Genomic DNA, 24303 nt, shown 5'->3' with positions numbered 1-24303 from the left:
CCTGTCTCCAAAATGCTGTTCTCTTTGAATGCTGAACACTACTGTGGAACAGTGCTGGCTAATTAGAAGAGAATCCAAGCCATATGTAGTATTTTAAACTTCTGTTAGCTATTCTTTAAAAAGAAGTAAAATTTATCTTAATAGTACACTTAAAATGTCAAAATATTTTAACATGTAAACAATATAAAAGTCATTAGTGAAATATTTTTCGCACTAAGCCTTTAAAATCTGAGGTCTTATTTGATACTGTGAGCTTCAATTTGAGCTAGCAACTTAAAGCTGTGTACTCTACTACTTCCTCACTTACTATTGGAAGCCTTGCTCTAACAGGCCTAAGCCCTCTTTTTTTTTTTTTTTTTACCATCGTATGAACCGATTTAATGTGACATGGAATGCAAAAGATAAGAACCATTAATAAAGTATCAAATTCTTCAAGAAATAATTAAAATAAATAAAACAGGATAGTGAGAATAACAGTACCATTATAATCACATTAAATGGAAAAGGATCAACCAGTATTTTAAGGGTGTGACAAATGCAGTGCTATACATTTTTCAGTATTCCACTCAATTTTGTGATATTTTTCATAAAAGTGGTACTTGGAAGAGAGGCTTCAGATTACTCATGACAAGATAATCAGGTTAGAAATACTCCAAGATTTGCTAAGTCACTGTACCTTAGATATCCCACTATATTCTGAATTATCTTTAATAATTATATTTCACAGAGAAGAGATGCTACTTTGTCTATACAGAATCTTTACATTTAAATTTTTTTATTTTAAAAGGCTGACCAGGTTGTTTGTATTAGGATCAACAAATGTTAGATGACTACAGTTGTAATTAATTTATCCAACTTCAGGTAGTTAATATGTGGGAAATGATATAACTAAGATGTTTCTTTGAAACAAAAAAATTATATGACTCTAATAAGAAACATCCTTATTCAATGTATGCTTTATATACATATAAATTTGTTTTTCATTCCAGTCTGAACTTTTTAAATATTTGACAGGCAAAGAGAGGGAGAGAGATCTTCTGTTCACTGCCTCACTCCCCAAATGGCCTCAACAGCAGGTGCTGGGCCAGGCCAAAGTCAGAAGTCAGGCTCTCCATCCTGCTCTCCCACATGGGTGGCAGGGGCCCAGGTACTTAAGACATCTTTCTAGGCACATCAGCGGGAAACTGGATTGGAAGTAGAGCATCCAGGACATTCAGATTAGTGCTCCAAATGGGATGCTGGCATCATGAGCAGTGGCTCAACCCAGTCAACAAGGCCGGCCAAAAAAAGAGCAGTATAGATAGCAGACATTTAACACCTTACTACCATATTGACTACCAAGAAATAAAGACAAACTAGAGAAATACAATGCAAGAAAAGATTCAAGTTAAAAATATATTCCTTTGGTTAAAAATCATCCCCTTTATAATATTCATTTGCAAGCTAAACTCAGTATGCCCCACCAGCCCAAAGTAATCTTCTAAATGTCATTACACTTGTATTGGGATTTTTTTTTCAGTCCAGTATTTATGGAGGTCACTGGGTTGCAGCAACAATATTTTCTCTCTGAAGAGTACAGCCTTGTAGTAGTTTTTTCTTAAGAGACTTTTTTACTTCAGAAATCTCCGACACATGTAGTTTTCTTCAGATACTGTATATCCAAACTTTTTACAGAAACCAACATTTTGTGGTAGACATTCAAGGGTAATCTTATAACAGTTTAGTTTCTTGCTTAGCAAAGTAAGGGTTGAAATAACAATTTGCCAAGCGGCTTTCCTCTGCATTCATCACTAATGACCACATCTTCTACTCTTCCTCTCTCAGCACAGGAATGGATGGATTCATGTTCTATTATCAGAGTTGCTGTAGCAACAGTCTGCCCTACAGTCACATCTACAACTGTAACAGAATAATCCCCAGATTTCTTCATATGCTCGGAAGATTTCATACATTGTTCAGGGTTGATGACTCCAGTCTCTGTCAGCTGACCAGGACCTTAAAACAGCCTCTGTTTAAGTCAGCAGTACAAAAAGGCCTCAAAACCAAACCTTTTCCAGGATGTGTTGCAGAAGTGGCTGGAGAAAATATAGCTGTTTTCCGACTCCAGTCCTCTTCTTTGAGAAGACTAGGGTCAAACACTGGTGTTTCACCGGGTTTCATCTCCTTGGAGGCCCCGCAGTTTGCGATCCCCTCCAGGCGCAGCGGAGTCTCACCCACCGGAGGACACTGTACTGGATCCGGATCCGGCTTCAGAGTCAGCCCACCTCCTTGCCCTGCACAGCCGGCGCCGTGGCCAGCACCCGTGGCCTGACCGTGGCAGCGTCCACGCCTCCACCCGCCCCTGCCTCCTCCCGCAGCGTGAGGCCGAGGCGCCGCCCACTAAGCCCTCTTAATGGCACTTATTGCCACCTTGCTAACAATTGTCTGCAGTACTCATAATTATTTTTCTGTTTTACTTTGAGGATAACGCCAGTTCTCAGCTGATTAAAATTAATGAAATGACTCACTCCTAATTAACTCAAGCAAAGGCATTGCAGTTGCTAGTATTTGTACCAATTTCCTCATCTCCAACAATATGACTGCAATAGCCATGCCCCAGATAGCCACATCACTTTGCCTACAAGACTGTCGACCGTCCCCATAACCATTTTAGGATTCACCACAGCAACAGAACTTAGCCGGCTAATATGTAATTTAAAATCCAAATTTTCCTCTCACACATTCAAATTCTTTTTTTTTTTTTTTTTTTTTTTGACAGGCAGAGTGGACAGTGAGAGAGACAGACAGAGAGAAAGGTCTTCCTTTGCCGTTGGTTCACCCTCCAATGGCCGCCACGGCCGGCGCGCTGCGGCCGGCGCACCGCGCTGATCCGATGGCAGGAGCCAGGAGCCAGGTGCTTTTCCTGGTCTCCCATGGGGTGCAGGGCCCAAGCACCTGGGCCATCCTCCACTGCACTCCCTGGCCACAGCAGAGAGCTGGCCTGGAAGAGGGGCAACCGGGACAGAATCCGGCGCCCCGACCGGGACTAGAACCCGGTGTGCCGGCGCCGCTAGGCGGAGGATTAGCCTAGTGAGCCGCGGCACTGTCCGACATTCAAATTCTCTTAACTTCCCAGGATTTCCCCCAGCAATTAGATAATGGCCTATCACCAAATGTAAATTTCTTAACAAGCCAAAAAACAAAACCCAATATCATTTCTCTTAGATATAACCTGCCTGGGAAGGTAACCCCAAAACTGTCTCCCACTTCCAAATAACAGCATCAATAATTTCAAGCCAGAAAGGCTTATTCAAACTGTGTTTCTTCTCTTTCCTAGTTTATTTTTTTAGCCATGTTACTAGTCAATTTTCCTGGGGGATTTCAGTATTAATAAAGATACTAACAAATGACCAACCGGCCACAACCATTAATCAACTTCTTTTACTACATAATGTAGCTGCACATATAGAATCTTAATGAAGACCATCCCCTGTCCCCCTCATCCTCAAAACTCAGTCCTCCACATTCGTGAGACCGGTAACAGTCTCCTCCTCATAACCCTCCTGTTGGTAACCTAATTTCACCTGTGACATCCATTACTTTTGCTGTCTTCCATCTTATAAATCACTAAGTCCAGCTTGCACCTGAAATGAGTGTTTACACGAGTGGAGATAGCAAGAGGCAGGGTGCTGGGAGCCATCCAGTAACTGCCACACATAAACCCCACAAGCAGCTACACCTGTGAAACTGTCCATGTTCTTAGAGCAGATTTTTTGCTATTTGGTATTAAAATGAATCTCGGGGCCGGTGCCATGGCTCACTTGGTTAATCCTCTGCCTGGGAGGGCAGTGGAGGATGGCTCAAGTGCTTGGGCTCCTGCACCCACATGGGAGACCAGGAGGAAGCACCTGGCTCCTGGCTTCAGATCGGCACAGCTCTGGCTGCAGCGGCCATTTGGGGGTGAACCAATGGAAGGAAGACCTTTCTGTCTCTCTCTAACTCTGTCAAATACATAAATAAATAAAAATGAATCTCTATGTTACTGAAAATCTCAGCTCTTACCTATAGTGTAGGGCTTAGTCATGGACTAAGGATAGCTTTATTAGACAACTGTATTGTAATGACACTAGGAGTTTTTTTTTCTTATAATATGATTTTGATGTTTTTTTCCTGTAGCCCTGGTTGCTGTTACGAAACAGCAATGACAAGATACTTTTATCACGGCCGTACAGAGACTTTGCGTCCGTGTACAACAGAAGCAGTCAGATGGTGCCAGTCCATGCAGGATCCTTCTGCCAGTGTGAGTATTAGAGAAAAAAAAAAAAAAGGTCACAGAATTTAGTGTTGTAAGGAACACGGGCCACTGCATGGGCTTCAACTCCCCTGGATCATTAAAAGATGTTGAGATAACTTGTTCAGAAGTTTCCAAAAGCATTTGCTTACCTGCCAGTAGTGTGTATCTGCTAAGACTAAGACACAGGGAAGACCTGAAAGCAGCCCATTTGTGGCATAAAATCTCTTTATTATTCGGGCTATTTTACTTCTGCTGACTCACTGATAGAACACAGTGATGCAGATCTCTGCCCAAGTGCCTCTGAAAGCGGGCTTTTCTTGATATGGTTAAATGTGTTTAAAATCAGACGCTCGTTCCTGTTTAAAGTCACCAGAACCAGAACATGTCCAACTTCTTACTACTGTTGAGGCATTCAGACAGCAGTCCTTCCTTCCCATTGCTTTAGTTAATGTTTTGTTCCTTTAGATTCCGTGTGATTATGTCTGTTACTTTCCTAGAGCTGCGTCACTGTCGTTGAGGTGGTGCCTCAGTTTTGAAGTCCTGGTTTCTCTCGCAAATGCCCCTCCCGTGCTGCTCCCCATCTCCCGTTTTCCTGCTCGAGGAAAGCGACAGCCACGCTGCAGGGCACACAGAAAGGAAAGGCGGTGGAACTCAGGAAAAGGCGCGGAAGCGTGTCCACACACCTCCCTAGAAATCTCCCTCTCCCCGGTTACCCACGTGCTACTTAGAATGAGCTGAGCTGTTTTGTTTAGTTAGGTTTTGTGCAGTTTGTTATGGAGGGCTCTCTTGATTTTTCACACAGCTCCTGGAGCGGCAGCAAAAGATGTTGGAAGCGTTTGCAAAGCATAACAAGATGATGAAGGAGTGCTCTTCTGGAAGAGGTACTAGCTGGGGACTAGCCTGACTTTTTACAGAAGTCTCTCACGCCGGAAACTTGTTCTCACTTCAGATGTGGGTTTCCCTCACAGGCTTCGACCGTCACCTTCTAGGTCTCTTACTCACAGCAAGAGAGGAAGGTCTCCCTACTCCAGAGCTCTACACGGACCCACTTTTTTCTCGAAGGTAATATGGTGCTGTGTTTTGTCATGTCCTCACTTTTTCTGAACCTAAGCGGCTCTCAGGAATGATACACACATCTGTATGCTACTTACAATACCCTTTCTTTGTGCCACACAGTGGAGGTGGTGGAAATTTTGTCCTTTCAACCAGTCTGGTTGGTTATTTACGAATCCAGGGAGTGGTGGTGCCCATGGTTCACAACGGCTATGGATTCTTCTACCACATCCGAGACGACAGGTGAGGCAGCTTGCCCTGATCCTGCCTGTGCTGCCACAGCTGTGGCTTTTCTTATTTGAATGTCTTTCCTACCTGATTCTGTTGCCATCTGTCACCTGCTACATTAGTAACTGTACTGACCACCTAGACATATATATATAAAATATATATGTTCCTACTTCTCTGAGCTGCTTTTGAGACACTTGTGTCAGGCATGTAGGTGTTTCTCTGCTTCAGGTTGACTCTGTGGTTACGTCATCCGGAGGAGTACACTAACCGGCTTGGTCTGGACAAGGTATTTATGGAAAGTTCAGGTACAGTGTGTGAATGTAGTTGGCCCTGCATGGCCAGGCTCCACATCCCCCGTTTCAAGAGGGCAGGCATGGAGGCACTGCAGGTGGAATCTGAAAACCTGGGCCATGTGTTGGGCATGCCCCGTGTCAGTGTCTAATGTGCACGTTTTCCGTAAACAGATAGTCAGTGTTATGTTTCAAACTGGTGTTGTTTGCATCCATGCCGAGTGTGATGTGTGCCTCTCACGTCCTCAGGAGGTACTGGGAACTGCCAGTGTGCCAAGCGTTCTTTCAGGTGCTCAGGACAAGACGGAGAAGAGCCCTTCTCTTTACAGATTTTTTCTACCTGGGGAACTGAGACAGAAGCAAACAAAATGACTGTAAATGGCAGTGACTGCTAAGCGAGGAATAAGCAAGTTGAGTGGTACGGAGATTAACTGGTAGGGGCTGAGTGTTGCTCTTCACAGTGTGGTCAGGGACAGGCTCTGAGGAGTGACAGCAAAACCGAGCTGTGAAAGATGAGGAGTGTATGGCGTGAATAGAAAGCAGAACGGCTCCCCAGATTGGACCACTGCTTACTGGCTCCAGGGCAAGCCCCATCTGTTCCCTCTAAGCTGTTCTTACACATGACAGGTGGTCTTGTTACTGCCTATTCTTCCCTGCAGACCACTCTTCTACACAGAAGGCCTGCTGGTGCTTCTGAAAATCTAACTCCGGTCCTGTCAATGCTATTCAGATTTCTCGTTCCACTCAGAAAACCTGGCCCCCCCACCCCCCACCCCACCCCGGGGCCTTGCATGATCTGGCTCCCAGGCACCTCTCTGACGTGATCACCTACAACTCACCTCTTGCTGTAGCCACGCCGGGCATCTTGTTCCTTGACTGTGCAGACTTCCTTCTCAAGGAATATATGGTTAGGATTCTGTCTACTCCTCTCTTCCTGGCATTATATGCAGGGTTCATTCCCTTACTGCATGCAGACATGTGCTCAAACGTCACCTTCTCTGAGGCCTCCCCTGACCCCTTCTCAGAAAACTGGCCTCCTCCCCACACCTCCTGCCTTTCTTTGTCGTATCACTCATCTGATGTGGGTGTGTATTTGTATAGTATCTGTCTCCCCTTTCCTGAACACAGACTCCACAGAGCAGACTTCTTACTGGTTACAGCCACAGCTCTCTATCACTGTCTCTAAATACATTGCACCCAGTAACTGTTTTCAAATGACTTTGTTATTGAGTGTTCAGGGTATAGGTCCTGGGATAGGAAAGAGACTGACACTTAGAAGCAGCAGAGGCAATCTGATAAACAAGCAATTTATTTCATGGAAAATAGACTTAAAATTTCACTGAACATTTTTAATACACGGAAAATGAGTATTAAGAGAGGGTGGTGGAAGAGGTGAAAAGGGTTAGGAGCTGGGTCCTGCAGGACAGTACTGGCAGCCCTGAGTGCACAAAACAATCGCTTGGAGACTCTTAAAACATCCTGGAGACCGATGGGGTTGCTGTGGGACCTTGAGCATGGTAAGCAGTTTGGACTTACTCCCAAGAGCAGTGGGAAGCATTTTAGGAGTTCTAAGCCTAGAAGTTGTGTTTTGCTTATCTCTTACAAGGACCATTGGCTGCTGGGTGGAGTATAAATTGGATGGACAGTTATAGGGACAAAAATGAGATGAGGAAATGAAAGTATCTGATTCCACTCCTGTAACGGTGCCTGGGCTGGGGTAGCTGACAGAGAGGCTTATTCTGGCTCAGGTTCTGGGGCCTGGAAAGTGCAAGGTTGGGCACCCACCTGGGTGAGGTCCTCGTGCCTCTTCAGGTGGGAAGCAGCGGGCCAGCGTGGAAGGGACAGACGTGAGGGGCAGCCTCCCTGCTCCTTGGTGAATAATCAGGTCCTTTCGGAGTGCCATAGACTTGTAGCTTTATCCGTGTACCTCACAGAAAACTTGGAGCTAGCAAAAGCCTGATTAGAGCCCAGTTTCTGCTGAGCTTGTCAGGGCAGGCTGTCGTCCTTCTCACTGGCCAGGCCCTGACCCGTCTCAGAAAGGTCTAAAAGGCATGACTGGGTCCCAGGAGAACGTCTCTGGTTCTTCCAGAGGCAGCTTTTCTTTTTAATCTTTTTTTTGGACTCAAATCTTCAAGTATTTACTCTTGAAAAACGGTTCAAATTTCATTGTAAATAGTAGCGTGACTTCATATTCCAGCTCATTCCAGTAGTACTTCAGGAGGGTTTTTGTTCTGAACTTAAGACCTTGTTCTAGCTTATTTTTGTTCCCTTTTGTCCGTAGGCTCTGCCATGTAGGGTACTGGGTTCTCCCGCATTATGTATGATTGCAGCTCTGCCTTCTGTCCTGCCAGGTGACATCTAGCTGATGTCAAGAATCCACATCTCATGTAGAAACAGCCAAGTGGAATCAAGCTCCTGGCTCTGCCCCCCAGTGTGAGTGGCAGCCTTTTGCGTAATCATTTATTATTTATTATTGGTGCTTCACAGGTTTGTCGTGGCCTGTTCAGCCTGGAAATCATGTCCCGAGACAGATGCAGAAAAACTAGTCCAGCTGATTTTTCATGCCTTCCATGATATGATCCAGCTGATGAACACTGCTCATCTTTAGAGACTAGTGCTTGTTAAGCACTCGCCAAAATACATTAAACTGGGTGCTGGGAGTGGGTTGGTGATGAGATGGGAAGGAGTGTTGTGATTTGAGAAAGGAAATGTTAACAGTAGAAATTGATAAAAATCATGCTAAGTGTATTCTGCCATAGAAGTAATGTCTTTAAGCTTCCTCTGATGCAGCAGCAATGCAAATGATGATCTAGTGAATTGAGAACTATGCAATGTTCCAGAAAGGCCACAACAATGCAGATCTACAGATTTTAGCAATGGAAGTCTTAATCTACTTTTTAAAATATTTTTGTTGGTACTTGTATAGGTTATAAATCCTCTCTGAATGTCCATATTTCAAGCACTTTAACATTTTCTAATTGCCAAAGTGTATGAAATACATGATGGGATGAGAATTCCTCTGAAATCATTGGCTTCCATATTCACCACTGGCTGGCTGGGAGAGACCACTCTGATCTAATCATGATCGAAGAGAGATTATTCAACATAAAGGGTTATTTGCATTTTCTAACAGACAGGAAAAAAAATTTAAAAACCCTAACAAAATCAAATGTGATATACTGCTATAATTAATTTTGTCAGTATAGCAAATTTGGTTATTAAAGTTAGTGACTTTTAAAGAGTTCAGTGTTGAATCAGATTCTCAGGATTTTAAGCCTGTTTTTTCTTGTTCAGTTTTGTAGTTTCTATTCTCAAAAATAAAACCTTCAAAATCATAAAGTGTTTCGTTTGAATAAATGATTCATTCCTGTTGGCTTCCTTATGATTTCTGGTCTCAGATACGTGCTGCTGGGTGATAAGCATCTTAGAGTTTATGATGAGAGTGCTTCATAGCACTTGGAAAATAGTTAAAAGGTAAGTTTACTTTGGTGCCTGTTTTTAAAATATTCATTTCTGTGAACTTTTGAGGACCACTTTCTCATATGTATTCAGAAATTTTTTGCACCAAAATAAACTTTAAATTGCATTTTCCATGAACTTCTTGAAGTGCCCTCACTGTCATGCCTGAGACTGCAGAGCCCAGGCTGCCTCGGCCACCGTCTCTGCCCGGGATTCTGCCCGCAGACGGTCTCTGGTCACTCAGGAGTCAAAGCTGGGTTCCCATACATGGCTGAGGAATGTTCTACGACATAAACGTGGAGATGGCAAGGTCTCTGGGGCCTAGGCCATGGCGTCACACAATGTCACTTCTGTGCCTTCTGTTGGTTGTCACAAGTCAATGGAAAGTCAGATTCAAAGAGTGGGGAGAAAAGTCACTTTTAAAATAATGGGCACAGTGGGCATGATTTATTGGGGGCCGTTTTTTGCCTTAGCAACTTACAGTATACTTAGTTACTGGTTGTATATATCCCTCCCTTTTAACATTTACATCTATTCTGAAATCGGTGAGACTGCTCTGTCACCATTGCTCATCATTACGGCTATCAGCATTTAAATCCTTGGCAGGGTGCCAGGCCCCAGCCTGAGAAGTACGATTACTGTGAAAGCATCCAGAGCCCACTTGGGTTTCTAGGGCACTGCTGCGTCCTTCCTCGGTGCTGCAGAAGACAAACTCTGAACTGAGGAGATTTTTCCTCACCAGTAGAGTTTGACGGATCCAATCAGGCGTTCAGAGACGTTAGGTGGTTCAGACAACGTCAGACAACGGGGACTACTGGAAGTTGCATCACTTCCTGCAGGAAACCTCTCACTCATGCCTTAACAGTTTCTGTAACTTGCCTCAAGTTTAAAGAAACAAACCCCTGAAGTGCTTTCAGCCACAACCTCCAAGGCCTACTGACTGAGGATCCAGGAGCAGCTGTCTCATGGTCTTTCTCCGACAAGTCTGGGAGTACTCGTACAGAAATAGTTGAGTGTTGCTCACTCGCGGTCTCTGCAGTGATGGGCTCTCCCCTACACGCTTGTCCTCCTCTCAGATTCAGTCCTTAGATGCAGGCTCTCAACTGTAAAGTTCTTTGGTAACATCTGATTCATGACTTGGTTTCAACAGTTTACTGACTAAACACCCTCAGAGAACAGTAAGAACTGATATTGCTGCATAAAACTACGGAGAAACAAGTGGAAAAAACATTTCAGGACAGTGCTTCCGATGGCTGGCCGCAACATTTCTTTTTGCTTTCCATTTTAATAAACCTTTCCTTGTAGGAAAAGTAGGATATTTGTAGAAGAGGCAATGCAGTTATTACAGAAACTCAGTATTTTATCAGTGACATTTCCAGTGTTTCAAATTATACGAGAATGTGCACATTTTAAATCAGTGAGTTCTAGACATTTAAGAACACACTCTGATAGAGCTCTTTCTTGATTTATGGAGTAAGTGTATACTTGCAAAGTTAGCTAGTCTAAGGGCAATTTAGTTTTCTTGGATGACAAATCTGGATATACGTTCATTTAAAAAACTTCAGTTCCAAAACAGAACACTTTAGAAACTTAACAAAGGAAGCGATTAGGCTGCTGTTAGGCTGCTGAGCAGTTTATTTCTGCTTTGTGTTGGGAAACTTCTCAAACCATCCTGTCATCTACCCACCTGTTCAGGACTGTAAGAGTTTTCCCTGCATCTGTCTGTTCTACACCTGTATATACCTGCACTTTTCTTTCTTTGGCTATTTCTTTTTTATTTTTGACAGGCAGAGTGGACAGTGAGAGAGAGAGACAGAGAGAAAGGTCTTCCTTTGCCATTGGTTTACCCTCCAATGGCTGCCGCAGCCGGCGCGCTGCGGCCAGCGCACTGCGCTGATCCAAAGCCAGGAGCCAGGTGCTTCTCCTGGTCTCCCATGGGCCATGCACTTGGGCCATCCTCCACTGCACTCCCTGGCCACAGCAGAGAGCTGGCCTGGAAGAGGGGCAACCGGGACAGAATCCGGCGCCCCGACCGGGACTAGAACCTGGTGTGCCAGCGCCACAAGGCAGAGGATTAGCCTAGTGAGCCGCGGCGCCGGCCATCTTTGGCTATTTCTAATAACCCAGAGAGATCTAGGCTACTGTTTTTTTTTTTTTTTAATAATTCATCAAAACAGGTATCACTTCTAACACTCAAATTTCAAATGGTAGAATATCAGAACACCAAATGGGATGTTCTAAATTGATGTGGAATAAAGCACTGCTATATTTTATGACTTAAGCCAGAAACTTCTTTAAGCCAGAGAGTAGAATTATGAGTTTATTTGTAGATACATTGTAACCAACAGTCCATCAGTTCTGTGTCCCAGTCTGAATACTGACCATGGAGAAGTAGATGCCTTTCTGTGCCAGCAGCTGGTGGTGAGTGCCGCACTCCTTGACTCTGCCGTTGTGCAACACCACGATCATGTCTGCGTTCTGGATGGTGGACAGGCGGTGCGCGATCACGACGCAGGTGCGGCCCTCCCGGGCCTTGTCCAGGGCTTCTTGGACCACCTGTTGACAAGGCAAACAAAAGCTGATCCTAAAAATTGCGTAAAAGGGTTTTAACACTAATGAATTAAAAATTCTGTCCCTCTTAGTAAATCAACTTATAATTTCTCATCTTTTTTAATTTTTGGCCTTATAAGTTGTATTTTACATAACTGATATTATAATCCACATACGGTTATTCTAAGTCATCTTCATGAGTATTTAAACTTTCCAAGTAATCACTTTATCATTTACTTAACTAGTCCCCTGGAGTATTTTGTAACTTGCATTATTATAGCTAATGTACTACAAATAGGACTTAATGTAGTTTCCTTTTAATACTTGTTTTCTTTTAGAAAATTTGTAAGGAAGAAAGAAAACATTCTAGTCATAAAAGTACCACTATCTAAATGTTCGTGCTTTTTTCCATCCGTGTTCATGTACGTTTTCATGGTTGACAGGGGAAAAACGTGGGCTGTAAATATACCAGCACACTGGGTGGGCAGCCACACCTTTTCACTTTCAGTATCCAGAGCTGATGTAGCTTCATCCAGGAGCAGGATCTGAGGTTGTCTGATGAGGGCTCGGGCAATGGCAATCCTCTGTTTCTGACCTCCCGATAGCTGAGTCCCCCTGTCTCCCACTCTGGTTTCGTATTTCTGCAATCAGCCATTGATAAGGTTAATAAAGCTCTATTCTGAAAACATTACTAGTGTCACAATGAATGGAAGTTTACTTAACATCTGACAATTCTGTTCACAAGAAAAACATTTAGAATTTTATAATTTAAAATAAGATTGCTGTTGACAATATTTTTTTCAATTTAATAGAGCATTCATTTTCAAAATTAAATTAGAAAATGCCTACCTTAAGTATTCAATGATATTCTACAAACAGAAATTTGAGCAACTATTTTTTAATTCCTACCATTATCATAATACTATTTGATGTTACTGGAGTCCTAAAAAGTTTAAATAATACTTTGAAGATGTTTTTTAAACTTGAAATACTCAGTGTCCCACATACAGAATAGTTTTTCTCTTTTAAACTCATTAATTAAAATATTTACTGACATTTGCTATGCCTGGAACTGTGGGAAATTAAAATAAATGAATTCAGTTTTGTTTCTGCCCTGAAGGAATTTATAATCCATAGTGGGGGCTGGCACTGTAGCGTAGTGGGTAAAGCCGTCACCTGCAGTGCCGGAATCCCATATGGGTACCAGTTCAAGTCCCAGCTGCTCCACTTCCGATCCAGCTCTCTGCTACGGCCTAGGAAAGCAGAAGATGGCCCAAGGCCTTGTGCCCCTGCACCCCTGTGGGAGACCCAGAAGCAGCTCCTGGCTCCTGGCTTTGGATTGGTCCAGCTCCAGCCATTGCGGCCATTTGGGGAGTGAACCAGTGGAAGGAAGACCTCTCTCCCTCCCTCTCTCTACCTCTCTCTGCCTCTCTGTAACTCTGCCTTCCAAGTAAATAAATAAATCTTTAAAAAAAAATCCATAGAGGGGGAAAAATGCAAATACAGTACTCAATAAGGTCAAGTAAAGTACCACTAGAACATACTACTTTCTAAGAAAAATGAGAAGTAGACAGAAATTGTGGGTACAAGGTAGAAAGGAGACAAATGAAGGCAAAAAATCTTCATAGAGAAGTTTGGGATGCTTAGTGTTGAGGGAACATTCCAGGTTAAAAACAATGCAATGCAAATTTTTATGAAGTAAAATGTCATTTGTATTAAAAGTTAAAGCCTTCAAAGTTTTTGGCATTTACAGTAAAATCCAATATTGGATTCAAATTGTGCCTGTGTGTGAAAGGTTGGAAAAGCTAATCAAGGAAGATTTTAAAATTTGTCAGTGAGTTCTAATTATAGCATAATATAAAAGCAAAAATAATTAAGCTATATTTCAGGTAATCTGAAGTACAGCAGTAAGTGCCTGCATTAAAAAAAAAAATAGGAAGTTATCAAATAAACAGCCTAACTATACATCTCAAGCACCTAGGAAAACAAAACAAACCCAAAGTCATTAGAAGGAAAGAAAGAATAAATATTGGAAATTTTAAAAAAATGAAATGAATTATTCATTGCATTTTCACTCTCACCACTCTTATTCAATTAGTATGAATTTTAGCAGAGTGATTCAACAAGAAAAACCAATAAAACGCATACAAGCAGAAGAGAAAGGCTAACTACGCTTGTTTGCTGCTGACAGGTTTTATGCATGCAGAAACCAGAGGCAGCTCCCAGAGACCACTAGAACTAAAGAATCTGAGACGCTGCAGGACACGAAACCAACAGCCTGAGATACCACAGCTCAGTACCATCTGTATGCACCAATGACGTTCACTGAGAACGAGATTTCAAGAGTAATCAAATTTATAGTAGTCACAAAAAATGCCTTGGAATAAATTTAACCAAAGATATGAAAGACCTCTACAATGAAAATTACAAAACACAATTGAAAGAAATAAGACAAAAATGGAAAGACCTCCATGCTCATGAATTGAAAGATTACTATTAAAATGTGCCTATTTTATAGATTTAATGCAAAGAAATTTACATATTTAATGCAACCTCCATCAAAATACCAATGTCATTCTTCACAGAACTAAAAAAAATTATAAAATTAATATGGAGGCAAAAAGACCCTGAGTCAAACAAAATCTTAAGATCTGGAGGTATCATAATGCCGTACTTTTTTAAGATTTATTTTTATTTGAAAGGCAGAGTTACAGAGAGAATGGGAGAGGGAGAGGAAGAACAAGAATGTTTCCATCCACTGTTCACTCCCCAAATGGCCACAATAGCTGGAGTTGGGCCATACTCTCTCTCTCTCTGTGTAACTCTTTCAAATAAAGAAATGAATCTTTAAAATAAAGAGTCAACAAATACAAGAAGAAATGCTCAATATGCACAGGGAATTGCAATCAAACCACAGTCAGATATCGTCTCAATTCAGCTTCCGCAGGCATTACCAGAAAGACAAAACGTAACAAATGCTGGGGGCGGTGCTGTGGCGTAGTGGGTTAAACCGCTGTTTGTAGTTCGAGCGTCTCACAGGGGCTCCAGTTTGTGTCCCTGCTGCTCCACTTCTGATCCAGCTCCCTGCTAATGTGCCTGGGAAAGCAGAAGATGGCCCAAGTGTTTGGGCCTCTGCACCCATGTGGGAGACCCAGAAGAAGCTCTGGGCTCCTGGCTTCAGCCCAGCCCAGCCCAGCCCAGCCCTGGCTGTTGTGGCCATTTAGGGAGTGAACCAGCAGATAGAGGCGCTCACTCTCACTCTCGCTCTCACTCTTTCTCCTTCTCTATAAATCTATCCAATAAATAAATCTTTATTAAAAAAAAAAAAAAAACAGAACAAATGCTATGAGGATGTCGAGATAGGATAACTCTTATACACTGTTGGTGGGAATGCAAATTAGTATAACCATTACTGAGAAATCAAAAACTGAAATCTCAGTGATGTACTGTAACACTCTACCAGAATGACAAAATTAAAAATAGTGCCAACAGTAAATGCAGGCAAAGACTCAGACCGCATCACGTTCACACTGCTAGTAGGAGTGGAAAATGGCACAGCCACTCTAGCAAGCAGTTTACCAGTTGTTTATGAAAGCAAGCATGTGGGGCTGGAGCTGTGGCCCAGCCGGTAGAGCCACCACCTGTAACACCAGCATCCTATATGGCGCTGGTTCCAGTCCTAGCTGTTCCACTTCCAATCCAGCTCCCTGCTTATGTGCCTAGGAGAGCAGTGGAAGATGGCCCATTCACTTGGGCCCCTGCACCCACTTGAGAGCCTTGGATGAAGCTCCTGGCTTTAGTCTGGCCCAGCCCTGGCAGTTGTGTCCATTTGATGAGTGAATCAGTGGATGGAAGATCTCTGTGTCTGCCTCTCCCTCTCTCTCTGCAACTCTACCTTTCAAATCAATGAAATCATTAAAAAAAAAAAAGCATGCATGTAATTATCACATAGCCCAGGATGTGCAACTCCTGGTGTCTACACCAGTGAAATTAAAATTTAAGTTCATACAAGAACCTGTATACTAGTATGTACAGCGGTCTTACAATAGACCAACCCTGCAAACAGCCCAGATCTCCTTCAGCTAGCAAATAAGCCGTCCTACGTGCCTGCCACGGGACACTGTAGCAGTGAAAAGGAATGGCCTATAAATACGCAGAACTCCAGGGATGCGTGCAAACCCCGAAAGCTTACACACCACGCATGTTTATATAAAGTCTCAAAATTGAGACCTGCACGGACAGATTTTGTGGGTATCAGCAGGTGCTGGGGGTGAGGCGGGAGGAAGGTGGGAGGAAGGGAGTACGGCTAGGACAGGGTCACATGCGGGATCTTTACGGTGATGGAAACGTTTTGTATCCTAACGGCTCTTGTGAATACATGAACCTACACCTGCAGTGTTAACTGCACAGAACTAAATCTGTTTACAAATGAGTACAGGCACAACCAGGGAAGCCTGAATCCCATCACTTTCAACATCAATATCCTGGTTGTGACAGGGTATCAAGTACAAGCTGTGCAACATGTTACCACTGGGACCGTGAGAGTCCCACGTTCCTTACAACTGCGTGTACATCTACAGTTATCTCAAAACAAAGAATCTGATTGTTAAGAAGTTCCAGAAAGGCTGAACCAAGCATGACATAGCCTAAATGCGGCCCACAACCCTGTCTGCAGCCAGACATACGGTGCTGGGGGCTCAGGGTCACCTCACCGGCTTCCCACTCTGCGTGCAGCAGACATGATGCACTTCCGTTTCCAAGCTGAAGTTGTTGCAAGACTTTGCTTGTACAACTTCGGAAACCATTTTGGGGATAGAAACTGTCTTCAGTCTATTTTGAATCTAGCTAAGAAGCAAGCAGATAACATACATGGGGTAGCGTCTCGATGAAAGGGTGTATGTTGGCGGCCTTGGCTGCACGCACAACTTCTTCCTGGGACACTGCCCGGCTGTTGTCCCCGTAGGCAATGTTCTCAGCAATACTGCAGTCAAACAAGACGGGCTCCTGGGACACAATTCCAAGTTGAGCTCTGAGCCACTGGACATTGAGTTTCTTTGCTTCTTGACCATCTAGGAGCTGAAAACCAAAGTCCACAAAGTATAAGGCGGCTTTAAAAGAAAAGAAGAAAAGCTGAGCAGTAGTTACCAGGCTGTCCGTGTGAGGGCCTGTTGATGTGCGTGGTGAGGCCATCCCTGTCTGCCGATGTGTATCCATACATATGCCGGCATACATACATAAAGGTCATATACAGAGGTCTAAGTGGCAGAACCGCGGCACATTCAATCCCGTCTTTCCACAGGCCTCTTGCTTCTTTTCTGCCCTCCTCCAGGCACCGTGCTGCCCTCTGCCACCCTCCTCAGATCTGCTGCCCCGGGACCCCAGGCCTTCAACTTGACTTTATCCCCTCTCCTCAAGCACACAGGTTCTGAAGGCTGGCTGACTTTGGTCCTGCGCCTCCCTGTCTTTCCCCTAAGAACTGCCAGCCTTGAACTTGCCCCACTTGTGTGTTCTGACAGCACTAGGGACAAGAGTTCAAGGAAAAGGAAAAGCCGCACGGAGCAGTGTCTTCGCCAGCACTGTTTGGATTGGCTGTGGTCTCCGTGGCTTGCAGGGAGCTCCTGGGGGAGCCTTGTGAGCTGGTGACTGAGAATATAGCTTTCTGCAAGGCCGAGGGCACAGTGGAGGAACGGACACAAGCCCAGCCAGTACTGACCTCTCGATACAGAAAAAAATTACCACTGTGCTGGCTTGTCTCCGTTTATATTCTGCAGAGAAGTCGCAATAGTGGAACACGAGATTTCCCAGAAGCAACTAAATGAGATTTGACATTTTGGTGCCTTGAGTGGGAGGCTCCCAGGGCTAGGTTGTGGAAGCCAGCACAAGATAATGGCAAAAAAACAGGCATTATCAGTTACAGCCAGGAGGCTAGACGCCAGAGGAAAATCAGTAATGAAACCCAAACAGGATAGGGCTGGAGGCTCAAGATCAAAGTCAGAAAGCCTACAGTTCAAGGTTTGAGAGATAAGGCGGAGCAGAGGCTGAGGGTGGGGCCCACAGCAGGCCCCAGCTCACCCTGGGAGGAGTTTGTATTTCACCTGCATTTATAACCCACCGAGCGAGTGCTCGGGGAACCAGCTGGCTCCCAGGGTCTGCCCGAGCAGAGGCTGACTTGATATTTGCCATCTTCTGAGCCAGACTACCTTCCAGAGTCCCGCCCTGTTGCCTCCATACATTCACACTTGTTTGGTAGGGGCGCCAGGCTGGGCCTCACAGAACGCAGCCACTGTGTCAGACAGGATTACAGGTCCGCACTTGTCTGTCCTCCATCTGTCATCAATGCTTTCGCCTAATGGCCTCAAATCCGGTTCCTGGCAGAGGGTGCTCACCACTGTTCCGCTCATGGGGTCGTAGAACCGCTCGAGCAGCTGCACCACGGTGCTCTTCCCGCAGCCGCTGCTGCCCACCAGCGCGAGCGTCTGGCCCTTCTTCACCTCCACGCTCAGCCCCTGCAGCACCGGCACGTTGGGCCGTGTCGGGTAGTTGAACACGACGTCATTGAATGCCACGTTGCCTTCGAACTTACCCTAAAAAATGTTTCAAGTGTTGCTATTGGTCTGATCATTATTGGAAGGAGTAGTAGTATTTCAGCGAAACTTTGCCAAACACCCAACAAGAGAAAGATGAAGTTCATGTTCAGTATAGTGCTGGTATCATTTACTACAGACTGCAAGTTGGCACATAAAATGCAGACGGAACATCAAGATACAGACTAATTAGGTTAGTGAGAGAGCTGTTATCGCAAATTAATTTCTGCTTCATTAGGGCAAACATTGATCTTTCCCAACTGCTGATTCAGAGGCTGCAGACAAGCCAGCAGCCAAAGGCTCCAAGGCCTGGGAATTCAGCATCCGCCTACAGTTTACCTGGACAGCACTCGCCGCACCCCTGGCAGCTGCTTTATCTCACTCACTGGGCACAGAAACTTTCTCAGAACCTGAATCCCAACAAAGTCCCAGCACGACTCCGAACTCCTCATCTCTGCACTCGCACATCTTCCTGTACATTACAATGTGCAGCTTGTGTGATCCAGACAACACTCAGGTCTGAGTGCGCATAACTTCCCAGATCACTGTGAACTCTCATTGTGAACTGGTGGCCTTCTAAAATAACTTGGCCATTATAAAATGTGAATAAAGCAAACTGCTAACTACATTACCATGACAGAATTACTAGGTAACTTCTTCACATAGAAATGACTACATTTCTGTGTATTCAATTCCAGTACATCTGGTTTTATTTAAATTTTTCTGGATGTGAATTTCAAAATCCCTGGAATCTCCTAGAAAAGTTTTAAAATGTCAGGAAAATAGGCCAAACATTAGTCACATAAATCATCAACCAAGCTAAACATGAGGGTACCTCAAAAAGCTTGTGGGAAAATGGAATGGAAAGATGTGTGCTGTGGTGTAAAACAATCTTGGAATCCACGCACAGCTGTTCAGCACTACCCATCTTCACGACCCTCTCAGAGGCCCCCCACACGGGTCAGTGTAACCCTGCAACAGCAAAGCTTTGGGAAAGCAACCATCAGGCATCACGCAGGCAGCAGGGAACTCACAGGCCTCAGCCCCTCCTCGCTGTAGCTGTCGATCAAAGGCTGCCTCTCAAACAGCATGAACAAGTGGGCTGCAGAGAGCTTGGCTTTGGCGTAGTCCGGAGCAAAGGAGCTGGCGTGTCCGAGAGCCACCGCGCCAAACACGATTGCTGAGAACACCCTGGACGCAAGTGGAGGCGTTCGGACGTTAGCTTACGTGGTCAGCTTCGTGATGTCGCTACCTAGCCGTGTTTACCGTCTCACTTCCTTCATCACCCCCTCAGCCACGGCCGTGGAACCCCAGTCAAAAAGCATCTAGCAGAGAGCCAGAGTTTGCTTCTCCCCCGACTCGCCCTCCAGTTTCCTAGAGGAGCCCCGACTTCCTCAGGCCAGCGTGGCCTTCCACAGGGAAGTGGCTTCTAACTCCGTCTGACTGGTGAGCTCATCTCAGCCGGCAACTACAGCCTTTGTCAGAGCTGGGAGAACTCGAGCACCGTGGGTCACGGGAGCCTCCGTTCCAGACAAGGACCGGCACTTCCTGGTCAGCGGTGGCTCTCACTTCCCGCTGTGGCTTCTTCTACCCTACCACAAAATGCTATCAATCACTACAGGCATTTTTGCTAGGAAAAATTAGCCCTAACTAGGAAGATGTCACCGGCTCAATCCTGGGCAACTCTGAAGTTTTCACGGTCACTCATTTCCAAAGATCCTAAAACCACCTGATTTTCTGCAAAGTTGTCTTGCAATCACCAGTCCCCTGGACAGGTCCAGACCCCACGGTGCACAGATGGATCAGAAGAATATCCAGGGGTCACCCTTTGCCTCACTTCAACGCTCAGATCTCTGCCCCAGGAGGAGCGTGAGCCTCGTTACACAACACACAACCCGCGCCGGTGTGCTGCTAAGCTGTGGCTGCAGGACGTGTACCCATGCCTATGCGCAACCACACGGACTCCCCCTTCTACTCAGTTCCCCTATGCAGAGGGCCACAGTTTAAAATAACAAAGGCACTAGTCTAGGAGGAAAAAAGTTCTCTCAAACTTAAGGTCCTTTTTCTAATTACTTGTTATCAAAATCTTTCCTTTAGGGCCGGCGCCGCTGCTCACTAGGCTAATCCTCTGCCTAAGGCGCTGGCACCCCAGGTTCTAGTCCCGTTCGGGGCGCCAGATTCTGTCCCAGTTGCTTCTCTTCCAGTCCAGCTCTCTGCTGTGGCCCGGGAGGGCAGTGGAGGATGGCCCAAGTGCTTGGGCCCTGCACCCCATGGGAGACCAGGAGGAAGCACCTGGCTCCTGGCTTCGGATAGGCGCAGCGCCGGCCGTGGCGGCCATTTGTGGGGTCAACCAACGGAAAGAAGGCCTTTCTGTCTCTAACTCTGCCTGTCCAAAAAAAAAAAAAAAAAAAAAAAAAAAAAAAAAAAAAAAATCTTTCCTTTACAGAACTCTTAGGAAGGGCAAAGATCCTGGGATCTGCGTCTCCACGAAGCAGCCTGCTGGGACAGCAGCGCCCCCGGAGAAGGCACACAGGAAAGCTCTAGTACTAATACACGTTTTTTAAAGTTCTTTCTCCCTCAAACTTCTGAATCTACAATATTAAATGTGGTTTTACTACAAAGGGGTGGCAGTGCTGAGTACAGTGAGGCCCCCTTTAAATAGCTGGGGAGAGGGTTCGTTACCAGCAAGTACGCAGTACATTAGCAAAACCACCTACGTGTGTGGCTGCCTAGCTTCCCTGGCTGTAGCACAGGAGATGAACGTGCTGTCTTCTGGTTATCCAAAAGTTAACATTTCACTGATTTTTAAAAAGCAGGGACGATTTTCTTAATGATATTTCTCAAGATTTAAAAATAATAAGATGGCAATTCCCAGCTGCTATTTCCACTGGTCCCTCCCAAGCCACTCATAAGCTCCCTTGGCCTCCGCGGTGAGCATCCTACTCCATGCCGGGAGGGGCGCGCCCTCACTAACTTCCTCAGACGATCTCGTCGTCCTCTGGCCTCGGGCGGGGCCTGGCCGACACTGGCACCGGTAGAGAGGCGCCGGCTGCCGCGAGCAGGGCTGGGCTGGCTTCTTCACATCCTGCCTTGTTGGGTTGCTCGTGTGGCTTCTGTTCTCCACCAAAGACCACAGAGGGCCTGGGCCCGGGGTCTGCCCATCTTTCCCTCCTGCCCTTTCAGTGTGCGGGGATAGCAGCCGCCATCTAAGTCTGGGGGCGGCAGGGCCTGCTCTCCACTTCCCATGCCTTTGTCAATGGCCCTTAAGCAGACACTTTTTGCTTTGGCTTCCCGCTAGGCCGCTGACACATTTTTTCATCATTTTAATTTGCCATCAAAACTAAAGAACAGCTCTGAAACCTTTTTCACTTTTCCTGATTCCATTGCAAACAAGGCCATTTACCACCACTTGGAAAGGGCAGAAGTGTGCCAAACCATCTTACAAAGAGCGTCTTCCCTCTTCCAGGCCAAGTCTGTAACCTAACTGACCGTCCTCTCTAAGATCTGAAAGAATGCACTGATCACCAAGGCCTTGGGAGGCCCTAGAAGCCAAGGAGAGAGGGGCTGCGAGGTACATGGTGCCAGGGCCCCCTCCGGCCAGGTGAGCAGGCAAAGAGGCCTTGCCAGATCTCAGTCGAGCCTCCCATCCTGTTGTGCAGGCCCATGTCTCGGCCACAGGTCCACAGACATGTAACCCTCTATTGTAAGTCCGTAGTCGTAACTTTCTTCTTGTGGCTTATTCCTGCCCACATTCTACAATGAGAGCATTTGCTGTCTCCTGACTGGGGCGTGTATACAACTTCAATTATGCTTGATGACCATTTCTTTGGGCTTCATCTGAGTCCGCACAGATGGCTAAACCACACTTGGAACACTGAACTGTCATATCTCTGTGCTGCCAGGATGAAGACTACGGTAACAATTCGTCTTTTTCTTCTACCCCAAACTTTTGATGAATGTATTAAAACCCCATCTTGGAATCAACCTAGTATTTTTATGGCTACTTACAGAATAACATCCCTGAAGCGCATGTGTCCATTCACAATGAGGTAGGCACCAAATCGAAAACAACCAGCATAGGAGAAATACATAAACGCTTGTGAGATACTAAAGGTAATCCCGTAGATGTGCGCCTTCCGCACCGAGTTCCTGAAAAGCAGATTCGTACGTCTGTCAGTGTACTCACAGCACCTCTTCAGGATCCCTTAGAGCTATGTGGTAGAAAGTCCTCAGCTTATAAGTTTGGTCAACCTGGGTCTACCTTCTGCCCCCAACTACACTGGTTTGGGTAAGGGATTTGACCTCTTTCAGCATCAGTTTTTCATCTGTATAATGGAGATGATCACTATAATGCAGAATTGAGAACTAAATTCACTATGATGCAGTTTTGAGAAGTAAATACAGTAAACCAATACAAATACTTAACATCAGGCCAAATGTCTAGCTCACAGCTTTCAAATGAGAGCTGCCATTAATATTACTATTCCATGTTAATACTACAAATTAACATTACACATTCGTATCTGACAACTCAGAGCTCAATCCCTGTGATGCAGCCACGGTTGTGTCAGAAATACCCAGGGGGCTGGTGCTTGGAATGCCCACATCCCTATTCAGTGTCTAGCTCAAGTCCCAGCTACTCCACTTCCAGTACAGCTTCCTGCTAATTCACACCCTAGGAGGCATCAGGAGAGATCAAGTAACTAAACCCCTGCCACCCATGAGGCCTGGGTGGAGCTCCAGGCTCCTGCCTTCAGCCTGGCCCAGCCCTGACTGATATGGGTATTTGGGGAATGAATCACAGGATGGAGTAGCTCTATCATTTTCAAATAAGATGAAAAGAAATTTAAAGAAATCAAAAATCTGTATTTGTTGGACTACATTGAAAAATACCTAGGATGTCAACATTCTAAAGTCTGCATGATTGGAAAATGATTTAATATTATTATTTTGTCTCTTATAACCAGTGACCTCTTACAGAAAAAGTCCAATTTCAGAGTGACAAAGGCTTGGCCATTCAATTTTACAGACACACTTAAGTCCTTCCCTGAATTAGATCCTTCCAGCATCATATACAATTTATTTTGCACTATTTCTAATTATACCTCACGCTAAACTTTGTTAGGCCACTACTCCCTCCCAAAGAACCATAATTTATGTGCTCTCAAATTAAGACAAAAAGGATTTGACAAGAAAGGAAATTTGAAGTATTGTTGATTATGATGTTTTAACTTAATGTGCTGTGAATACAGTGTTAAAACACTTAACTTCCTGGAACATTTTACAGTATTACAGAACTGTAAATTAGGACCAAATCAGTAACTAGCTTTCTGTTCTTAACTCTGACATTTAAAACACACCGTAAGGGGGCAGGTGTTAAGATGCCCACATCCCACACTAGGGACCTGAATGTGATTCTTCTGTCTGGTCAATTACAGTTTCTGATTAATGTGGACCCAGGAGGCAACAGGTGACAGCTCGAGTGATCGAATCCTTCCACCCATGGGAAACTGAGATTGAGTTCCTGGCTCCTGGGGTAGCCCCAGCCTGGCCACTGCAGGCATTTGGAGAAGTGAACCAGAGAATGTGAACTATGTCTGTCAAATAAGTAAAAATTTTTTTTAAATATCATAAGGTCATGGGTATTACTGATATATATATATATGACATATATGTCAAACGAACAAAAAAAAGTAGCCACATAGTTTTATTATCAAATGAAGTATATGTAACTGAGGAGATAGAATAAATTGAGAATTTCAAGGATCTTGCTCAAATTTCCAAGCTTTCAAAACTATTATTCAGGTCTACAAGTCTCTAAGTTGTGTTCACTTCTGCCAGCATGAAAAGATATTCATTAATA

At 44.8% G+C, this 24303-nt stretch overlaps 2 protein-coding genes and 1 pseudogene across 14 annotated transcripts in view; 1 reads left to right on the top strand and 2 right to left on the bottom strand.

Moving 5' to 3' along the window:
- CROT (carnitine O-octanoyltransferase) overlaps positions 1-9186 on the top strand; it is a 41987-nt gene extending 32801 nt beyond the window's left edge. For all 9 annotated transcript variants that reach the window (XM_051853369.2, XM_051853367.2, XM_008261798.4 and 6 more), the window contains 5 exons: positions 4156-4279; positions 5076-5154; positions 5242-5335; positions 5450-5569; positions 8335-9186. In XM_051853369.2, the coding sequence (XP_051709329.2) occupies positions 4156-4279; positions 5076-5154; positions 5242-5335; positions 5450-5569; positions 8335-8455 (538 nt within the window). In that variant the 3' untranslated portion in view covers positions 8456-9186. The remainder of the gene's footprint in view (positions 1-4155; positions 4280-5075; positions 5155-5241; positions 5336-5449; positions 5570-8334) is intronic.
- LOC127489129 (glucosamine 6-phosphate N-acetyltransferase pseudogene) lies at positions 1482-2216 on the bottom strand (annotated as a pseudogene).
- Positions 9187-11613: 2427 nt separating the features above from the next.
- ABCB4 (ATP binding cassette subfamily B member 4) overlaps positions 11614-24303 on the bottom strand; it is a 69263-nt gene continuing 56573 nt past the window's right edge. For all 5 annotated transcript variants that reach the window (XM_070059859.1, XM_070059858.1, XM_070059861.1 and 2 more), the window contains 6 exons: positions 22449-22589; positions 19475-19631; positions 18243-18440; positions 16726-16932; positions 12351-12497; positions 11614-11862 (listed from right to left, as the gene is read on the bottom strand). In XM_070059859.1, the coding sequence (XP_069915960.1) occupies positions 11659-11862; positions 12351-12497; positions 16726-16932; positions 18243-18440; positions 19475-19631; positions 22449-22589 (1054 nt within the window). In that variant the 3' untranslated portion in view covers positions 11614-11658. The remainder of the gene's footprint in view (positions 11863-12350; positions 12498-16725; positions 16933-18242; positions 18441-19474; positions 19632-22448; positions 22590-24303) is intronic.

The sequence above is a fragment of the Oryctolagus cuniculus genome, chromosome 16, assembly GCF_964237555.1.
Source record: "Oryctolagus cuniculus chromosome 16, mOryCun1.1, whole genome shotgun sequence".
In the NCBI taxonomy this organism is placed as follows: Eukaryota; Metazoa; Chordata; class Mammalia; order Lagomorpha; family Leporidae; genus Oryctolagus; species Oryctolagus cuniculus.
Note: the sequence above shows the minus strand (reverse complement) of the source record. Positions and strands in the feature narration are given on the sequence as shown.